This window comes from Barbus barbus, assembly GCF_936440315.1.
Source record: "Barbus barbus genome assembly, chromosome: 18".
In the NCBI taxonomy this organism is placed as follows: domain Eukaryota; kingdom Metazoa; phylum Chordata; class Actinopteri; order Cypriniformes; family Cyprinidae; genus Barbus; species Barbus barbus.
In genome coordinates this window covers 25,946,446-25,965,227 of record NC_136746.1, presented here as the reverse complement: position 1 = coordinate 25,965,227, position 18,782 = coordinate 25,946,446, and the positions used below count along the sequence as shown (strand labels likewise).

Sequence of the window (18,782 nt, the reverse complement as noted above, 5' to 3'; positions counted from 1 at the left end):
TTTATTTTGGACAGCTTTGGGCTCACAACATATTCCAACAAAAAATGACAGGCAGCATTTTTTATGGGTGTCAGGATTGTGTAATCATTGAACTTTTCCAGTTTGATTTGAATACACTATTCAATAAATAACAGGACTTTGGAGATATTCCATTTTCTGTGTCAGTGCAGTGTGTACGTGTATCATGGGCCACGTACAGTTGTGTTCAAAATAATAGCAGTGTTTTTTAAAACGTGAGTAAAGCTCAAAATCCTTATAATTTTTATTTCCATTCATTGGGAACACTGCACATTATATTTTACATCAAAACATGAAGAAAAACTATCAATATTTTAATTACTTTACAGAAAATGAAGAAAAAAAATGGTATTGGGCCGTTCAAAAAAATAGCAGTGTCTGCATTTTCCATTACAAACTCAAATATTTACTCAAACTGAAAAAACATTAAGATTTAGCATTCCTGTGAATCACTAAACTAATATTTAGCTGTATAACCACTGTTTTTGAGAACTGCTTCACATCTGTGCTGCATGGAGTCAACCAACTTCTGGCACCTGTAAACAGGTATTCCAGCCCAGGATGATTTGACAACCTTCCACAATTCCTCTGCATTTCTTGGTTTTGCCTCAGAAACAGCATTTTTGATGTCACCCCACAAGTTTTCTATTGGATTAAGGTCCGGGGATTGGGCTGGCCACTCCATAACCTTAATTTTGTTGGTCTGGAACCAAGATGCTGCTCGCTTACTGGTGTGTTTGGGGTCGTTGTCTTGTTGAAACACCCATTTCAAGGGCATTTCCTCTTCAGCATAAGGCAGCATGACCTCTTCAAGTATTCTGATATAAGCAAATTGATCCATGATCCCTGGTATGCGATAAATAGGCCCGACACCAAAGTAAGAGAAACAGCCCCATATCATGATGCTTGCACCACCATGCTTCACGGTCTTCAGAGTGTACTGTGGCTTGAATTCAGTGTTTGGGGGTCGTCTGACAAACTGTCTGCGGCCCTTGGACCCAAAAAGAACAATTTTACTCTCATCAGTCCACAAAATGTTTCTCCATTTCTCTTTAGGCCAGTCGATATGTTCTTTGGCAAATTGTATCCTTTTCTGCACGTCTTTTTTTAACAGTGGGACTTTGTGGGGGCTTCTTGCCGATAGATTAGCTTCACACAAGCGTCTTCTAATTGTCACAGTACTCACAGGTAACTTCAGACCATCTCTGATCTCCCTGGAGCTGATCATTGGCTGAGTCTTTGCCATTCTGGCTATTGTTCGATCCATTCGAATGGTAGTCTTCCGTTTTCTTCCACGTCTCTCTTGTTTGGCTTTCCATTTTAAAGCATTGGAGATCATTTTAGCTGAGCAGCCTATCATTTTCTGCACTTCTTTATATGTTTTCCCCTCTCTAATCAACATTTTAATTAAAGCACGCTGTTCTTCTGAACAATGTCTGGCACGACCCATCGTTCTCAGGTTTTCAGAGAGAATTGGATGTACAACATGTGCTGGCTTCATCCTTAAATAAGGGCCACCTGAATGACACCTATTTCTTCACATAATGAATGATCTCACTGATTGAACTCCACACTGCTATAATTTTGAACACACCCCTTTCACTTAATTATTTAATTACACAGACTCAGGAGCATTCATATCATGAATGTTGGGTCTGTTGGTTTCTCTGAGTCTACTACACCTACTAGTAAATTATTTGCCATGTAATAATATGATTTATACCAAAAACAGTGATTGATCTGGTTAGTCATGTTGGACTGCTATTATTTTGAACACAACTGTAACTCTCTTTAATATCCTGCTGCTGGGCTTCAATACATAGAGGAATGCCGTCCTTATGATGACTGCTGCTTTGGTCAATATTTTATCATCTTCAGGACCTTAAGGCAAACCTGTTGCATATTTTCTTTATTCAAACAGGATCCACAAAGATTTTCCATCTACAACCTCAACGCTGGTGACCAGACAATAATGAGAGGGAAAAAAACTTACAAAAAAGGGGATATAAAAATGCCTTAAAACACACCATTCAAATAATCTGGTATAAAATGTTGAAAAATAAATACAATTAAATACAACCATTTATACTCAACTCTGTTTGGTAGGTCAGCATTTTTCTTTTCCAAAAATATCTTTTGTAATCTTTATTTTTCTATATCAAAAAAGTAAAGGAAAATAAAGACATGGTCTTAGGTGGCAGTGTTCTGTCAACGAACCATAATAGCTTGACTTTTACCTTTTTTTTTGTTTTTTGTTTTTAAAGTTAAAATTGAGTTATGGCATGAACCTTTCAAGCACTAGATACTTTCACTGCCGTTTTTATTAAAACACATGACACGCATAAGTCCCTCAGTTCAAGCAAAAATGAAATGTTTTGTAGTTGACCAGACAAACCTCTGGCCTCAGTAAGTTCAGTGGAAACAGTGTTTGGTCTGCTGACTGGCTGCTTTTTGTCCATTTTCTTGAATGCAGTCTTCCACTTTTTTCAGATAGTTCACAATTTTTTTTAAAGATAGTTCATTAAGTAATTTTTGTAATGTATTAAAAGTCACTATAAAGACACCGACACAGAGCAGCTTGCAGTACAGTCTATGTTCTTGTGGTCATTTCTTATATCAAATGGGCTTTTCACACATTAACCCGTGGTTTATAAATAAAGCATGATTTTACATTAATTTCCTCAGGGTTGTCATGTTCAGTGATCACAAATGTTAAAAATTTAAAGCATGCACCCTGCTTTAACAAACGTGGAAATGTGGCCATCTTGCCTTAAAGGTGTAGCGTCTCATTTTTCATTGTATAAACAGTAGTATTGTAGTAACACTCAAATTATTTGGATACGTCATTATTACATTACATATTTAGTTCTATCAATTATTCACAAGTCACACCATTCATGTTCTGGTAAAACTTTGACATAATTTTTCAGAAAAAAAAAACAAAAAAAAAAACTTTAAAATCCTTTTTCACACAGTAATGCCGTAAAATTACTGGACGGCTTTACCAGTTAATACGAAAACACACAGTTTACACGAGCAATGATGTTCCATCTTTTTACTGCTAAACCACCATTCACACAATGGTTTCAAATTACCGATTAATTTCAGTGGCTCTGGATTGGCCCAGAGTAGACGTCTTACGTCACTGCGTTCTGAACTCTTACGTGCTAATTCTGGTAATCTTCATAATGCATTCACATAGAGCAGATTTCCAGTCATTTACTGGTAATGCTACAACTTCTCGTACCGGTAAATTGCTGGAACGAATTTGCCGGTATTTTTTAAAAGATCTTGTTCACACATTATCTCCTAACGGTAATTTACCGGTAAAGTCTGTAAGTGTGAAAGGGGCTTTTGTTTCAATATTTCATTTTATTTGAAGTAACCGCACACCAAAACGGACCTTGAGTGTCCACTGAACTTAACTGCGTCACATCTTGTTCACTTAGTAAAAATGAGTCTCGACATACTCTTACAATGCATTGCATTCCGTCTCTCACGCTTTGTCAAATTACATGCCAAACGCATCTGAGCTACAAGCACCACTACACAACAAAGTTCAGTTTCGGTAACAAATGTGAGAATATTTACTAATGTACTGCATCACGGAACTATTTGGAAAATACTGACATCGCCTGTATTTTGACAGGTACCGCAATACTATAAAGTATGAAGTGACATTCAGCCAAGTATGGTGACCCACACTCGGAACTCGTGCTCTGCATCTAACCCATCCAACGTGCACACACACAGCAGTGAACACACACACACCGTGAACACACACCCGGAGCAGTGGGCAGCCATTTTTATGCTGCGGCGCCCGGGGAGCAGTTGGGGGTTCGGTGCCTTGCTCAAGGGCACCTCAGTCGTGGTATTGAGGGTGGAGAGAGCGCTGGACATTCACTCCCCCACCTACAATCCCTGCCGGCCGGAGACTCGAACCCGCAACCTTCGGATTACAAGTCCGACTCTCTAACCATTAGGCCACGACTTCCCCGTAACTATGGACAACTAAAAGTAAGCCATTTGTAGGTTGGATTGGGCGAAAAGACGCGGCAACATGAGCTCAACCAATGGCGTGCGTTTAGAGCGGGGATATCCATTTTTCGACCAATGGAAGAGAAGGGAACTGTTTGGGACCCCTGCATGAAAAATGAGAAACTTTGCAATTGTGTTTTACGAATTTAAATACTATAGATAAACAATATACATACAAAAATAATACTGTTTCTTAATCTCTCCAGTTAACACGTTTACCATCATTGTTCAGCATTTTTAAACACTGACTATTCAACTAAACATATCGTAAGATAAAGATACTTCCTGCAGCCATACGATGTGCATGAATATTTGAATGAATTCATTCATTGTCTATCGTTAAATTCATCAACGTTTACTAGCACTGCACTGTTTCACACGATATACCCATGGCACTGCAATAAACAGTGCTAACTCTGTTCTAGCTTCAGAACCCCAACTTTTTCAATTTCCAAGTGTGAAATAATGTTTAACCCAGGATTAATCGCAGTGTGAAAAGCCCCAGAGATATACTCTCATAAGCAGTTCATAGAGTTCATTATACACATACATCATGTTATTCCCTGGTGTCCCACTGAAATATGAAAAAGTAACTAAATAAAAACTAGTGTCCGTAATCGGCCTTCCACTGGTCTGAGAGTGCATTTATTGCCCATTGTGTAGTTTGAGAGTGTGCGGTTAAAGTCTCAGTACTCTTGAAGTAGCCCTGACAAGATGAGCCACCCTTGATTTGGTCCACACACACATCTACACACCCTCCTCACACCTGGCCCTTACAAACCTGAACTCTTCTCCACATCGCAGGGAAGAGTTTCCATTGAAAACAAAGAACCAGGAGTGGCATGCACGTTGTAGTTTTCTCAGACCAGCGAGGCCTCGGCTAGTCATAATTCCGTGATCTCTAAAGGACTCTCAGACAGTGTGTCGCTGCCCTTGTTTCTGTGCAAAGGTGTGGATTTTGCAGATTCTGTTCGGGCGTTGCGTTCGGCATACAGTCCGCCGTCTGCATGCAAGGCTTCAAGGGAACGTGCCAGAGCCCGCTGGTCATCTTCAGGCAGGCTATTGAGGTCAGAGGTCAACAGCGTGCCTGTGCTGCCATGAACTGCATGCACCCCGTCAGTACCCCTGAGCTCGATTGGGAGTTTGTGCTTGAAGCGAAGGGTTCCTCGACCTCCGACACCAACACGCTCGTCGTCATCTTCATCCAGGTCACTTTGGATCAGCTGAGAGAGGAGAACATGGATGAAAATGATGCATGATTGAATGGAGGTGATGCAATGATGGAGTGATGAATGGATGGATGGATAGATGGTTGGTTGGATGGATGAATGATTGAATGAATTTATAGATTGGTAGATGGATACAATGATAAATGGATTAACGTCACAAATGCATGTATGGGGGATGTAATTATGGACATATGCAAACACGGATTGATGCATGGAATTATGAATTGGTGGATGGATACAATGATGGATGTATGGTGGGATGGAATTATGGAAAGATGCAATAGTGGTTGGATGCATGGACAAGTGGGTAAATGGGTGGAGGAATTAATGGTTTGTTTAGTTGATGGATGAAATTATGGATGGTTGAATAGATTTATGGATTGGTAGATAGATGCATTAATGGAGTGGTGAATATAGGATGGATGGTGGGATGAATTTATCAGTCAAATGGATGCATGGAATTATGGATTGGTAGATGAATAGATGGATGCATGATGGGTAAATAAAAGGAATGATGGATACAATGATGAATGGATGGATGTAATGATGGAGTGATGAATAGATGCATGGTGAGATGGAATTATTGATGGATGCAATTATAGATGGATGAATGGAATTTTGGATTGGTAGATCCAAAAATGTGTTGGATATATGTTGGATAGAAAGAAGGATAGATTATTGATATTATGGATTCAACAATCGATATATGGAATTTTAGATTGGTAGATGGATGCATGGATGGATGAAAGACAAATGTAAGGAAGAAGCAGAATAAATAAACATTAAACATTAACACAAAAACTTACAATTTGACAGCAGTTTTAGAGGAAACACCAAGAAGAGAGAGCAGCAAACATCTGTGAAGCAGTGAAGAGCAGTGAGCAGGCTGTGAAAGCCTGGGAAAGACCAGCAGAGTCACATGACTCTGGACAGCAGGAGAACCCAGGGTTTCTACTGATAGGACAGGGTGGAGACGTAGTCAGCCAGAAGTGAGGAAGAGGGGTGTAGAGGAAAGCAAACACAGCACCCTGTTACATCGCCCACCTCTGTGACTGATGACTGGTCACCGTGGCTGGTTGACTTGGTGACCAGGCGGGCGGCAAACAGCTTTTTGAGCCTCAGGTAGTCATCCAGAACCACATTGAGCAGCGAGCCCTGATTGGATGGCAGCATTGATCATGTGGTGTCTTATGAACTGAATCCTTCAGCATGATTGTGATATTTCACCTCATTAAGAACATGATCTCACTCCACATTATATTATACTGGGTCCTAATCTGAGTTCAAGTCTTACTTTGGACAAAATAACACCATAAATGTTGATTCTAAACTGAAAACACATTTAAAACATGTTAAAGTTTGGATTTGTGTCTAAGAATCAGGCCTTAAAAAGTACCGAATCTCTATGATAATACCATCTTCTATTTGTGACCCTGAACCACAAAACCAGTCATAAGGGTAAATTTTTTTGAAATTGAGATTTAATAATTTGAGAAACTGATAATCAATAAGCTTTGCACTGATGTATGGTTTATTAGAATATGACAATATTTGGCTGAGATACAACTATTTGAAAATCTGGAATCTGAGGGTGCAAAAAAACTAAATATTGAGAAAATCTCCTTTAATGTTGTCCAAATGAAGTTCTTAGCAATGCATATTACTAATCAAAAATTAAGTTGATATATTTACAGTAGGAAATTTTCTAAATATCTTCATGGAACATGATCTTTACTTAATATCCTAATGATTTTTGGCATAAAAGAAAAATCGATAATTTTAACCTATACAATGTATTGTTGGCTATTGCTACAAATATACCTGAGCTACTTATGACTGGTTTTGTGGTGCAGGGTCACATTTGTGCTATCAAAGATTTTGTAGTGAATGTTCTCACCTTGATGGGCCCCTCTCTCATGATTTGTCCTAGTTTGGCAATGTTGTCATACTCCTGAATAGCAGCTCGTAGATATCGGTCATCCTCTGGTTTAGAGGCCTGAGGCTCACGTCCAAATGTACCCTATAGAAGACAAGATATTTATTTAGTACCCTATAAAGTGAAAATGGCACTTAAGTACCCCACAAAGGCAAGAGGAGACAAATAGGTGTAGTTTCTTGTGATGACATTACATCCTCCATGGCATGATTCTGACAGTGTTTTAGTGAGTTTATTACATGTGTGCGAGCCGGGCTGTTCCAGAGGTCAGCAATGTCACTTAAGTCTTCAGGAAGGTCATCCTCATGCTCCGCCTGTGCCGCTAACTCCAGATTCCTGCAGAAAGGATCTAGCCACACTGGATTTGCTCTACAAGCACATGCAGAGAAAGAGACGCATTGTGATGCAATCAATTAAACCTTGCAATTCAGTCTTTGTTAGATAACAATCAACACTGTATATTGAACATATCTAAGAGTATGTTAAGTTTTGAAACACCTGTGATTCTTTTAGCAGTCTGGAGCTCTGTTAACATATATACAAAAAGTCTCCTATCAACAACACCATTGTATCACTCACTCACCCTTCAAACATGTACTTGTTTGTGTTGGGCATATCCAGAATATCCATCAACCCCTGATTTCCTGTAGATAGAGAGAGAAAAATAAACATGCTTTTACCTTGACAACAAACAAAAAGCCACGTTTGTTAAACTTCAACTGGTGTGAAGATTAGTCTCCGCTTCCTCCAAACCGAGGGATGGGACATTCCCAGAAACTTACCTGTGGAGCCAGCAACAATTGCCTTCAGCTTCCTTTTGTGCCTGTTAAAAACAAGAAACAAAAAAACTCAGAACCTCAGATACCTGGTTATGCATTGAACAGGAAGTGAGTGAACAAGGGAAGTGACAGAACAGGATTTTATGCATTAATTTTTACTAATCTAATGCAAAAAATCAAATGCTTTTAATGACAGTACTTACACTGTGCGGTAATACCAGTTCATCAGGATAAACAACATGGCAGCAAGGAAGAGTAAAACTGCCAAGATGATAATGGCCATCTGAAAGAGATGAATAGGCATTCATGCTGTATATAATGTTTTATTAATTCAATAAAAGCGTTGTATACAAACACACACACACACACACCTGTAAGGTGGTGAGGTCGTCAGGTGCACGAGCAGTCACAGCAGGCTGAACATCCAGAATGTTGTAGTTTCTAAACAAATTCCTCAACTGCTCCTTGTTCTCATCAATCATCTGAATCACCCTGAAAACCAATTCAGCGAATCAATCAATCATCCTCAAAGGATCAAAGCAACTGCGGAGGAGACTACAGCATTAATCAAATGCAATAATCAATATAAAAAAATAAAGCAAGCTGTATAGTTCAAGAAACACCCATTTGATATGTATTGGTCATATCTGGTATATAACTCGTACCTCTCCACATCTAGAATACGGTTGGTCTGCTTGTTGACCACATGAATCAGAACATCGGTTTGAGCGAAGTTCACTCTTCCCTTTTTATCCACGTGAAACTATCGGAAATAAATATATGATTCAATCTTTGCATGGTCATGACAGGAGAGATATTGGATATAACTACAGACATGGACTGTAATTTAATTTCTAATGACAGTAATATTGGCAGCACAAACACACGTGTACCTGTACGTCATCAGTGTTGACTATGGCTCCTGTGATGTTTGAGAGCAGGTTTATAAACTCTTCTTGAAACAGTCGGACACGCTCTGGTATCTCATTAATGACGATTTTCACCCGTTGGTCGTCTCTGAGAATGTAAATGCCCACCAGAGTCACGTCACTGTGTCCTGCCAGATCTCTCGCCAGAACCTCCACCACAAAATAACCCGGATCATAAGCCATAAACAGGTCAAACGTCCGGATGATTCCATCAGTCTCACCTGGAAAAAAAAAAAGAAGAGTCACTAAACAAAATAACACCAATAAATGGCATCTAAATTAACTGACATTTCAACAGAGATTTAAACAGTGTAAAGCACACATACCAATGATGAAGACGTTGCCCATGTCTTCAGAGTCATTGGAATGCAGTTTGATGTAGCGGATGGACAGAATGTGATAAAGAACAAGACTGTTGTTGCCAATGTCATTATCAATCGCTTGAACCCGGATCAGATCTGAGCCCACTTTAGCATCTGCAGCCACACCTGACAGAGAAAGAGAGACAGGTAAGCTTAAGTTTACTTATCTAAACAGAGACATACCTTAGAGGTTGTCACAGGGGTTGAAATAAAATAAAATGTAAAAGCAATTAAAATATTTACATAATATATGAATAACATTAAACTGCCTTAGCAAATTTTATGAACTTATTTATGCAGCTTTTTCAGAGAACTATATCATAGAAGTTTATTTGAAGAAATATATTTTACACTTTCCAATGAAGATGATAGAGATTGAAAACTAATTCAATCAATAATAGCAGAAGCTTAAGACCAAAGAGGTGCAAGAAGTAGAAAAATTGAGCGGATAGTGGAGCTAGAGGGTTTTACACAAAATAAATGAATAAATAATTCAAAGTAAACGGAAATTAAAAATTAAATGAACCTAAAAACAGTGGTGGGGAATTTGAAATGAAATAAAATCTATATATAAAATAGCAGAGGTGTAAAGCATTTGAGTAAATGTAATTACTGTACTCGAGTATCTTTTTTGTATACTCTGTAGTTTTACTGAGCATCAAATATATTAGCACCTTTTACTCTCTACTTCACTACATTTTTGAATAAGCATCTGTCCACTACATTTGTAATGAGCATTGCAATTACATATTACATTTTCCATGGTACCTAGCTTTTAGGCACTGAAAGAACTATATCTTGTGTATTTTGCCCCTACTCACCCAAACTTGTCAACAAGGCTACTTTAGGTGCATTCATGTTCCTTAGAAAGTAGATGTGAGTAACAGGTGTTTTCTATGTGAGATGAGGACATGACTGAAGCCAGCAATGGTGCCGAAACAGCACATTCAGTGCAAAAAGGCTATGACTTTTTAATTTTACTTAACATTATTTTATACATTTTAATAAATAGTCCTTTTTGAAGGATCTAGTTTTTTGCAAATTTGATTTTGGTTTTAGAAAATGAACATGAATGCTCTCTTCTCAAATCACCTCTATTGTTTTTGTTACATGTTCTCTGTGCCTTGTCTTGGACTTTTATGTTGCTTCCTGTCTCCCATGGGGTTTGTAGTCAGTTTGTAGTCTGTTTGTTCATTGGTTCCCCTTGATTAGTCTCCCCAGCAGTGTCTTGTTATCTTGCTGTGCTTGTTAGCCTTCTGTGCTTACAGTGGCGTGAAAAAGTGTTGGCCCCCTTCCTGATTTTTTATGTTTTTGCATGTTTGTCACACTTTAAGGTTTCACATCATCAAACAAATTTAAATATTAATGATATCAAAGATAACACAAGTAAACACAACATGCAGTTTTTGAACTGCCTTCCCCCCCAGTTAAAACATAACTGTTGTTTATCACACCTGAGTTCAGTTTCTCTAGCCAGACCCAGGCCTGATTACTGCCACATCTGTTCACAATCAAGAAATCACTTAAATAGGACCTGCCTGACAAAGTGAAGTAAGATCCTCAAAAGCTACACATCATGTTGAGATCCAAAGAAATTCAGGAACAAATGAGAAAGAAAGTAATTGAGATCTATCAGTCTGGAAAAGGTTATAAAGCCATTTCTAAAGCTTTGGGACTTCAGCGAACCACAGTGAGAGCCATTATCCACAAATGGCAAAAACATGGAACAGTGGTGAACCTTCCCAAGAGCGCAGCAACGACTCATCCAAGAGGTCACAAAAGACCCCACAACAACATCTAAAGAACTGCAGGGCTAAGGTCAGTGTTCATGACTCCACCATAAGAAAGAGACTGGGCAAAAATGGCCTGCATGGCGGAGTTCCAAGACGAAAACCGCTGCTGAGCAAAAACAACATAAAGGCTCGTCTCAGTTTTGCCAGAAAACATCTTGATGATCCCCAAGACTTTTGGGAAAATACTCTGTGGACTGACGAGACAGAAGTTGAACACACCTTTTTGGAAGGTGTGTGTCCCATTACATCTGGCGTAAAAGTAACACAGCATTTCAGAAAAAGAACATCATACCAACAGTAAAATATGGTGGTGGTAGTGTGATGGTCTGGGGCTGTTTTGCTGCTTCAGGACCTGGAAGACTTGCTGTGATAAATGGAAGTCTACCAAAAAATCCTGAAGGACAATGTCCGGCCATCTGTTCGTGACCTCAAGCTGAAGCGAACTTGGGTTCTGCAGCAGGACAATGATCCAAAACACACCAGCAAATCCACCTCTGAATGGCTGAAGAAAAACAAAATGAAGACTTTGGAGTGGCCTAGTCAAAGTCCTGACCTGAATCCTATTGAGATGCTGTGGCATGACCTTAAAAAGGCGGATCATGCTCGAAAACCCTCCAATGTGGCTGAATTACAACAATTCTGCCGAGATGAGTGGGCCAAAATTCCTCCACAGCGCTGTAACAGACTCATTGCAAGTTATTGCAAACGCTTGATTGCACTTGTTGCTGCTAAGGGTGGCCCAACCATTTATTAGGTTTAGGGGGCAAGCACTTTTTCACACAGGGCCATGTGGGTTTGGATTTTGTTTTCCCTTCATAATAAAAAACTTCATTCAAAAACTGCATGTTGTGTTTATCTGTGTTATATTTGATTAATATTTAAATTTGTTTGATGATCTGAAACATTAAAGTGTGACAAACATGGAAAAAAAAAAAAAAATCAGGAAGGGGGCCAACACTTTTTCACACCACTGTATATACCCCTAGTGTTTGTTTAGTTCCTTGTGAGTTGTTGAGTGTAATGGTAGTCTGTTTGTCCATCAATCTGTTCTTTGTTCCTTGTATTTTTTGGTTTATTGTTTGTTCTAGGTTTTCCATTAAATACCTGCACACATTGCCTCTGCCTATTTTCTCCAGCTTCTCCAGAACGGTACAGCTTTTCACTGGCATATCTCTTTGACTAGTGCCTCTTTGAGCCTATATTTCGTATTAAGTACCGTTAAAATCAGATGCGTTAAGATGTTTACTCAAGTTGTTTTGGAATTGGTGACTTGTAACTTGTAGGGGAGTAATTTTCACGGTATCTCTACTTTTACTCAAGTATGGTTTTCAGGTATTCCTTACATCTCTGTAAAATAGAAACTTTGAAAATGGTTTCAAAATACAACAAATATGTTACCTGTGGTGTACTCCATCTTTGTGAATCTTGGAGACTGGTCGTTGATGTCCTCAAGGAAGATTCTTACTTCCTGTAATGTAGGGTCACGGCTTGGGTCAAGCACTTGGGCCCGCTGTAACCTTTGACTTCTCGGGAGAGACCAGCTTCGGTTACTGGAAGCTTTAACGATGATGGAATACACTGGGATTTCTTCCCGATTCAGATCTTTTCTGACCCGTAGAACTCCGGCCACACTCATACCAAAGTTTCCCTCAGTATCGCCTCCTAGAAAAGAGCATCAGAAATGCAGTTAATAAAATGTTTACACTGGCCATGTATGAAATACTACCAATGTTCTGCTAAGGTTATAAGGAAAATTCAAAGTTTCTCAGAAATCTGAATTTCACCATCTTGTTGCTCATGCAACAAAATTGCGCAAACTGAGTAGTACATTTGTAACTGCAGGCGAAAATGTTCTATTAAGAAAGTCCTGATCTACAGTAGTTGATCAAAGATGCTTGGTTCACTAAACTTCATATACTGTATATGAAGAGAGATTCAGTAATTCAGTCAAATCCAAGTCCAATTCACATTAAATTCTGAGCCTCGAACAGCTGAACAGAGCCAAACACTGGATCAGCATGGTATAATGATGTAAATGCATCTATAGGGGTTCATTTTTGTTGTTTATTGTTGTGTCCGCACCTGCGATGAAATAGTAGACGATAGCATTAGAGCCCTCGTCTGCATCCACTGCACCAGTCACATTCCCCACAACGGTCCCAGGAGACGAGTGCTCAGGCACCGACAGGGACTGATACACCAAACTTCCTCTCTGAAATACACGCAACACACAGAATTCAAGACTTAAGCAATAAGTGATGGGAAAAATTTTCAACCCTCACATTTCATGATGTAAAAGTCCCTTTAAAGCCTACTGTATTATATTTGATTTGCAAATTTCAAAGGCCTTTAACATAACAACATGATCAAAACTTTGCTGAAAAACCTGTTTACTACATGCCTTCTGTCATTTGATAAATAATTTTAAATTTTTGGTTAAATTTCTGAAAACATCCACATACGTGTCTTTCTGCTGCAAAATCTTACGCAAGAATATACTTTTATATTACTTTTATATTGATAGTAATATTCAAGACAAACACTCACTAGACTGAAGCAACGTAGGGTTACTTGTATTGCATAATTTTCATCATTTTGAGAAAAAATCATGTTAAAATGTGAGAATTAAATACAATACATCAGGCTTTTAAGGAATGTGATTTACATCTTTCAGTACTCACTGCAGCACATCGCATTATATGTTTTGTTCCATAATCAAAGTTTTGATCATAAAACCAAGCATTTAAATATCTTACTAAGATATTATGGGGGAGGAACAGAGTGCAACTGATATTTATATGCATTTTATGTAAGTAGTCTATTATACTGACAAAGATCTTATTGATTTACATTAGAAGTTATCAGAATTTCATATAAGCCAAGTAAATATCAGCAACAGTTTTATAAAACTGAGGTGTTTTCTTTCCCTCTTTGAGTATGAGCGTCATATTCTTCTATACTATATTATATTATATTATATTATATTATGAGGCCTAAAAGCCTAATGTATCATGTACGTGATATGTGATAAATGTGATAAACACAAATGCAAACAAATATTTTGTCTAAAGTTTAATTTAAGGCAGCGGCTTTTTGCACTGTGTAAATAGCATATTTTTTTAGCAATAGATACGATTTACACTAAGTGCAAATAGCTATAAATTCTATTTACACTGTTAAATTAGCAAGATTTTCTGCTATTTATACTACTTATTGCAAATAGTGGCATTTATCTGCACCTCAGTATTGTAGTACATTATAAAACAGTATGCAATAATAACGTATTGAGTGTAAATTATAGTTTTAATTCAAATTATTAAACAATAAAGGCCTCCCTACACCTACCCTAACCCTACCCGATACTTTTATTTTCAACTTTTTGATTATATCCTTCATTTTTATTGAAAATAAATGCTTTTCTGATGCGATATGAGATTTGAAAAGGGAGAAAAAAGTTCGACAAAAGGCGGACTCAAACTCGGGGCAATTGCGACAAAAAGCATGCAACTTCCCATCTACGCCACTTAAACTGGTCCTGAATTAGTGTCTTTTTTTAGTCTTGATTATCCCTAGCACACGTTGGTGGGAGGAGTTAGTGTAAATAGTCTTTGCCAACAAGGCGGGCTAATTTAAATGTTTCATTAAATAAAATAGGTTTTTAGGACTATTATTTCATAGTCAGGTTTTACAGGGTTAAAATTAAACTGGCCAACTGGCCTATAGTGTGTACTTGAAAAATAGTGATATATCTGATAATCAAAAACAAATTATCAAAACATTACCGGAGGTTTAAAAAAAACAGGTTCATTGTCGTCAATGTCAGACAGAGCCACCTGCAGCGGCTGCATGGTCTCATATGGGACGGGCTGCCCGAGGTCATACGCCACCACAACCAGCTGCACACCAATACAGAGATTTCAGTTGTTATTGCATAATTTTTTAAGGTTTTCTGCTGTTTTCAATCGTCTTTTATTTTGAACTGTGTCTGTTTAGAAAGAAAGACTCACACTGTACAGGGCTTGTTTCTCTCTGTCCAGTTTAACCGCAGTGGTGATCACTCCGTTCACTGCATCAATATGGAAGTTCTCCCAGTCCCTATTTCCTGCTCCAGTCTGCAGGAAGCTGTACCGGACTTCTCCGTTCACCCCCTCATCCTCGTCTGTGGCAAACACTTCATACACCACCAGCCCAGGAGGCTGTTCCTGCAACAAGACACACACAAAACACGACATAATGCTCACTCATACATGATGTCTGACCCTGTACAAAAACAGGTCATCCAATCTCTCACAGCCCAGATCTGGGGCATCAAATTTGACAGATCTCCATGTGACAGATTTGGGTTAAAGTATTGAGCGGTACTGAACAAAGTATTGAACATTCGTCCATGCGAGAGATTTCAGTCAGAATTACAAGCAGGGAATCTCTTCATTAATATATTTGTTTGTGCCATGTAGTGCTTCTGACTCTAATCAAAGGCATTTCAAAGGTTTTAAAGGCTTGCCCTTACTGCAAGAGGAACTTACAAAGTTTCCTCAAAGTCCTAAAAAGACCATCTGCTATGACACTATGGTTAACATCTCTGAGTCACTGGGGTGGGTTTCATCACTTGGGCTCAGAAATAAAGGGCTGCAAGATCTGCAACACGATCTTTTCACTTTGGCGGTCAGACGTACACACATGAGATCTCTACTGCATGTTTCAGCATGCAACTAGACAGCTACATGTAATGGATATTCTTGTGAAGTTCCTGTGATGTGAGAAAGACAATGAGGAAGACAAAAGAAGAGCGCTGTGGGATAACTGAGAATACATCAAAGTGCTTGAGTTGTAATTTGTAGAATGAGTGAGAAAGCTTGCATTCACTCAACATCACATTCAAACAAAGAAAATAGGATTTAGTAATAAAAATGAACGATTGGATTTTCACTGTTACACACCTCAAGTATGTGCATGATAGTGCCATTGGCAGGCCGCACAAAGACTGGCCTGTTATCATTGACATCTATGACGGTGATCTGAAGACTGGCGGTTCCCCAGAGAGGTGTTCTGCCATGATCGGTCGCCACCACAGTCAGATTAAACCTCTCAAAACTCTGCAGTAACCGCAGGGAGCGAATCAGCCCAGTGTCAGGATCCAGAGAGAACGCATCTGTGATAGAGAGAGGAAGAGACATCAGAAACATCATCAAACTATGTAGCCATACTCGAGTGCGTTTATCAAATTGTACATGGAAAGTAAATTGAGAATGTCTTGAATTTCCAATTAATTTCCTGGTTTTGAATCAAGGTAGCAAACAAGATGGTGAATAGTAAATTAAGATAAAATTATGTAAATTAAAATTTAAGTTAAATTTATGTGTGTGTATAATTTACTATAAAAAGTTATAGAAATCCAATTCAATTCAAATTCCAAGAGCCAATTCTTTAATCCTAAATTTGCAACCCATTTATCTATATTTTCTGTATATCCGTGTGTGTGTGTGATTTACCAGCTCCAGGGCCCTGTAGACTATAGGTAAGTAATGCATTCTCCCCCTCATCGAGGTCAATGGCCTTCATTGTGATCACTGACGTACCAACCGGCTCATTCTCAAACACACTAGTGGTAAAAACTCTCTCTGAGAAGCGTGGACGGAAATCATTTACATCCAGCACTGTTAACTGCACCTAATAGATACAGAAAGAGAGAGAGAGAGAGAGACAGAGCTTACAGATCTGATACAGAGGTGTTAAGGTGGAGTAGCAAACGCTGTTTTGGTTGTTTTTCAAAGTATTTGAGGTCAGCTCATGCAAAACTGTTCACATGAAACTGAAACTCTCTGTGCAAAAAATGCAAACATGTACAAGAGAGTTTGATATCTGAACACTGGTTGGGAATGCAGCAAACCAACAATTCCAATTAAAACATATGGGACCCTGGATCACAAAACCAGTCTCAAGTCACTGGGGTATATTTGTAGCAATAGCCAAAAATACACAGTATGGGTCGAAATTATAATTTTTTCTTTTATGCCAAAAATCATTAGGATATTAAAGAAAGATCATGTTCCATGAAGATATTTGGTAAATTGCTTACCATATATATATCAAAATTTCTGATTAGTAATATGCATTGCCAAGAACTTAATTTTGACAACTTTAAAGGCGATTTTCTCAATATATATATATTTTTTTTGCACCCTCAGATTCCAGATTAGTTGTATCTCGGCCAAATATTGTCTGATCCTAACCATACATCAATGGAAGGCTTATTTATTCAGCTTTTTGAAAAATTGACACTTAAGACTGTTTTGTGGTCCAGGGTCACATATAATGATGATAAAGATCCTGAAACAGTTACTGGCCATCTGGACTCACCAAAGCTGATCTGTTGAATTTTGAATTTTACTCACATTTGGAGTTTATAGAAAGTCAATTATTATGCAAAGTTTGCATTGAAAACTGCATCAGGTATTTTGATGATGGTTTTTAAAATTTCTGCTTGTTTTGCTTCTATACTTCCCATTTCCTCATAACAACAGTGTGAATAGAGGAAGTGCAAGTTGAACATTTGGCCACCTCACAAACACGTCTTGTGAAACCTCATTTGCACAGCTGATGCTCTCTTCATATCCTCCTTAAACAGGAACTGGAAGTGAAGGAGACTCTGCCTTAACTGCGTCAAAGTCTCTTGCAAAAGTCCATGTTTGTTTTTTCTTCCTGTGGTCAACTGGACTTTATTGCAGAACAGGTTGTTTGAATGTTGATTTCACATTGAGATAAAATGACAATACAAGTTCATCTTTTTGTGCCTGAACGAGCCGGATCCAAGAAATTTTATTTTATTTAGCAGCTAAAAAGGGAAACATATGCTGCCTCCAAGTTCCTACTTTTGAGTTTGGAAGTCATAATTATAAAGTAAAGTTCATCAAATTATTTCAGAAGTAATAAAATGGGTGAAATTAAAAACAAATTCCAATACATCCACAGATTCTATGTACCTGCACAGAGTTTTCCCTGCGGTTGTTGGGGCTGCCTCCAGGGTTGTCCCTGGCATAGGCTGTGAGTGTATAACGGTCCTTTGTCTCTCTGTCCAGGGCAGAGAGGATGTAGATGTCACCCTGATATCATAAGACATTAAAAATGAATATATATGACATTATAAATGGCATTTGTTATTGTCTTTGTCTTGTTGTCACACCAAACACACTCACCGTAGTGGGTGTGATGCCGAACTTGCCCTCTCCATCCACTAGCCCATATTCAATGACAGAGAACAGGCCAGAGTCTGCATCTGTCGCACTCACGCTTACAATAATAGTGCCTAGTGTAACATCCTCAAAAATGGACTTCTGCACACACAAACATACACAAAATCTTCTGTTTAAAAGTCTCTTTCTCCATGCTCAACAAGGCAGCATTTATTTGATTAAAAACATAGTAAAAACTGTAATTTTGTGAAATATTACAATTTAAAATAAGTTTACTATTTTAATATATTTTCAAATATTTTCCTGTAATGCAAAACTGAATTTTCAGCATCATTACTCCAGTCTTTAGCATCACATGATCCTCCAGAAATCATTAAAATATGCTGATTTGCTGCTCAAGAAATATTTCTTATTATCAATGTTGTGCTGCTTAATGTTTTTTGAAAAATACCATTTAAATCTGAAAATAAACTGATTTTGAAAACTGTGATATAAATAAAATGCA

General features: G+C 38.2%; 1 protein-coding gene across 1 annotated transcript in view; it reads right to left on the bottom strand.

Moving 5' to 3' along the window:
* Positions 1–4,065: 4,065 nt before the first annotated feature.
* cdh23 (cadherin-related 23) overlaps positions 4,066–18,782 on the bottom strand; it is a gene marked incomplete at its 5' end in the record, with an annotated part of 216,819 nt that continues 202,102 nt past the window's right edge. The window contains 19 exons of the mRNA XM_079440403.1: positions 4,066–5,279; positions 6,330–6,440; positions 7,183–7,305; positions 7,461–7,590; positions 7,805–7,865; positions 8,004–8,044; positions 8,204–8,283; positions 8,372–8,492; positions 8,666–8,763; positions 8,894–9,150; positions 9,256–9,417; positions 12,483–12,746; positions 13,167–13,296; positions 14,867–14,980; positions 15,092–15,286; positions 16,025–16,236; positions 16,577–16,754; positions 18,068–18,187; positions 18,281–18,418. Of these exons, the coding sequence (XP_079296529.1) occupies positions 4,941–5,279; positions 6,330–6,440; positions 7,183–7,305; positions 7,461–7,590; positions 7,805–7,865; positions 8,004–8,044; positions 8,204–8,283; positions 8,372–8,492; positions 8,666–8,763; positions 8,894–9,150; positions 9,256–9,417; positions 12,483–12,746; positions 13,167–13,296; positions 14,867–14,980; positions 15,092–15,286; positions 16,025–16,236; positions 16,577–16,754; positions 18,068–18,187; positions 18,281–18,418 (2,874 nt within the window). The 3' untranslated portion in view covers positions 4,066–4,940. The remainder of the gene's footprint in view (positions 5,280–6,329; positions 6,441–7,182; positions 7,306–7,460; positions 7,591–7,804; positions 7,866–8,003; positions 8,045–8,203; positions 8,284–8,371; positions 8,493–8,665; positions 8,764–8,893; positions 9,151–9,255; positions 9,418–12,482; positions 12,747–13,166; positions 13,297–14,866; positions 14,981–15,091; positions 15,287–16,024; positions 16,237–16,576; positions 16,755–18,067; positions 18,188–18,280; positions 18,419–18,782) is intronic.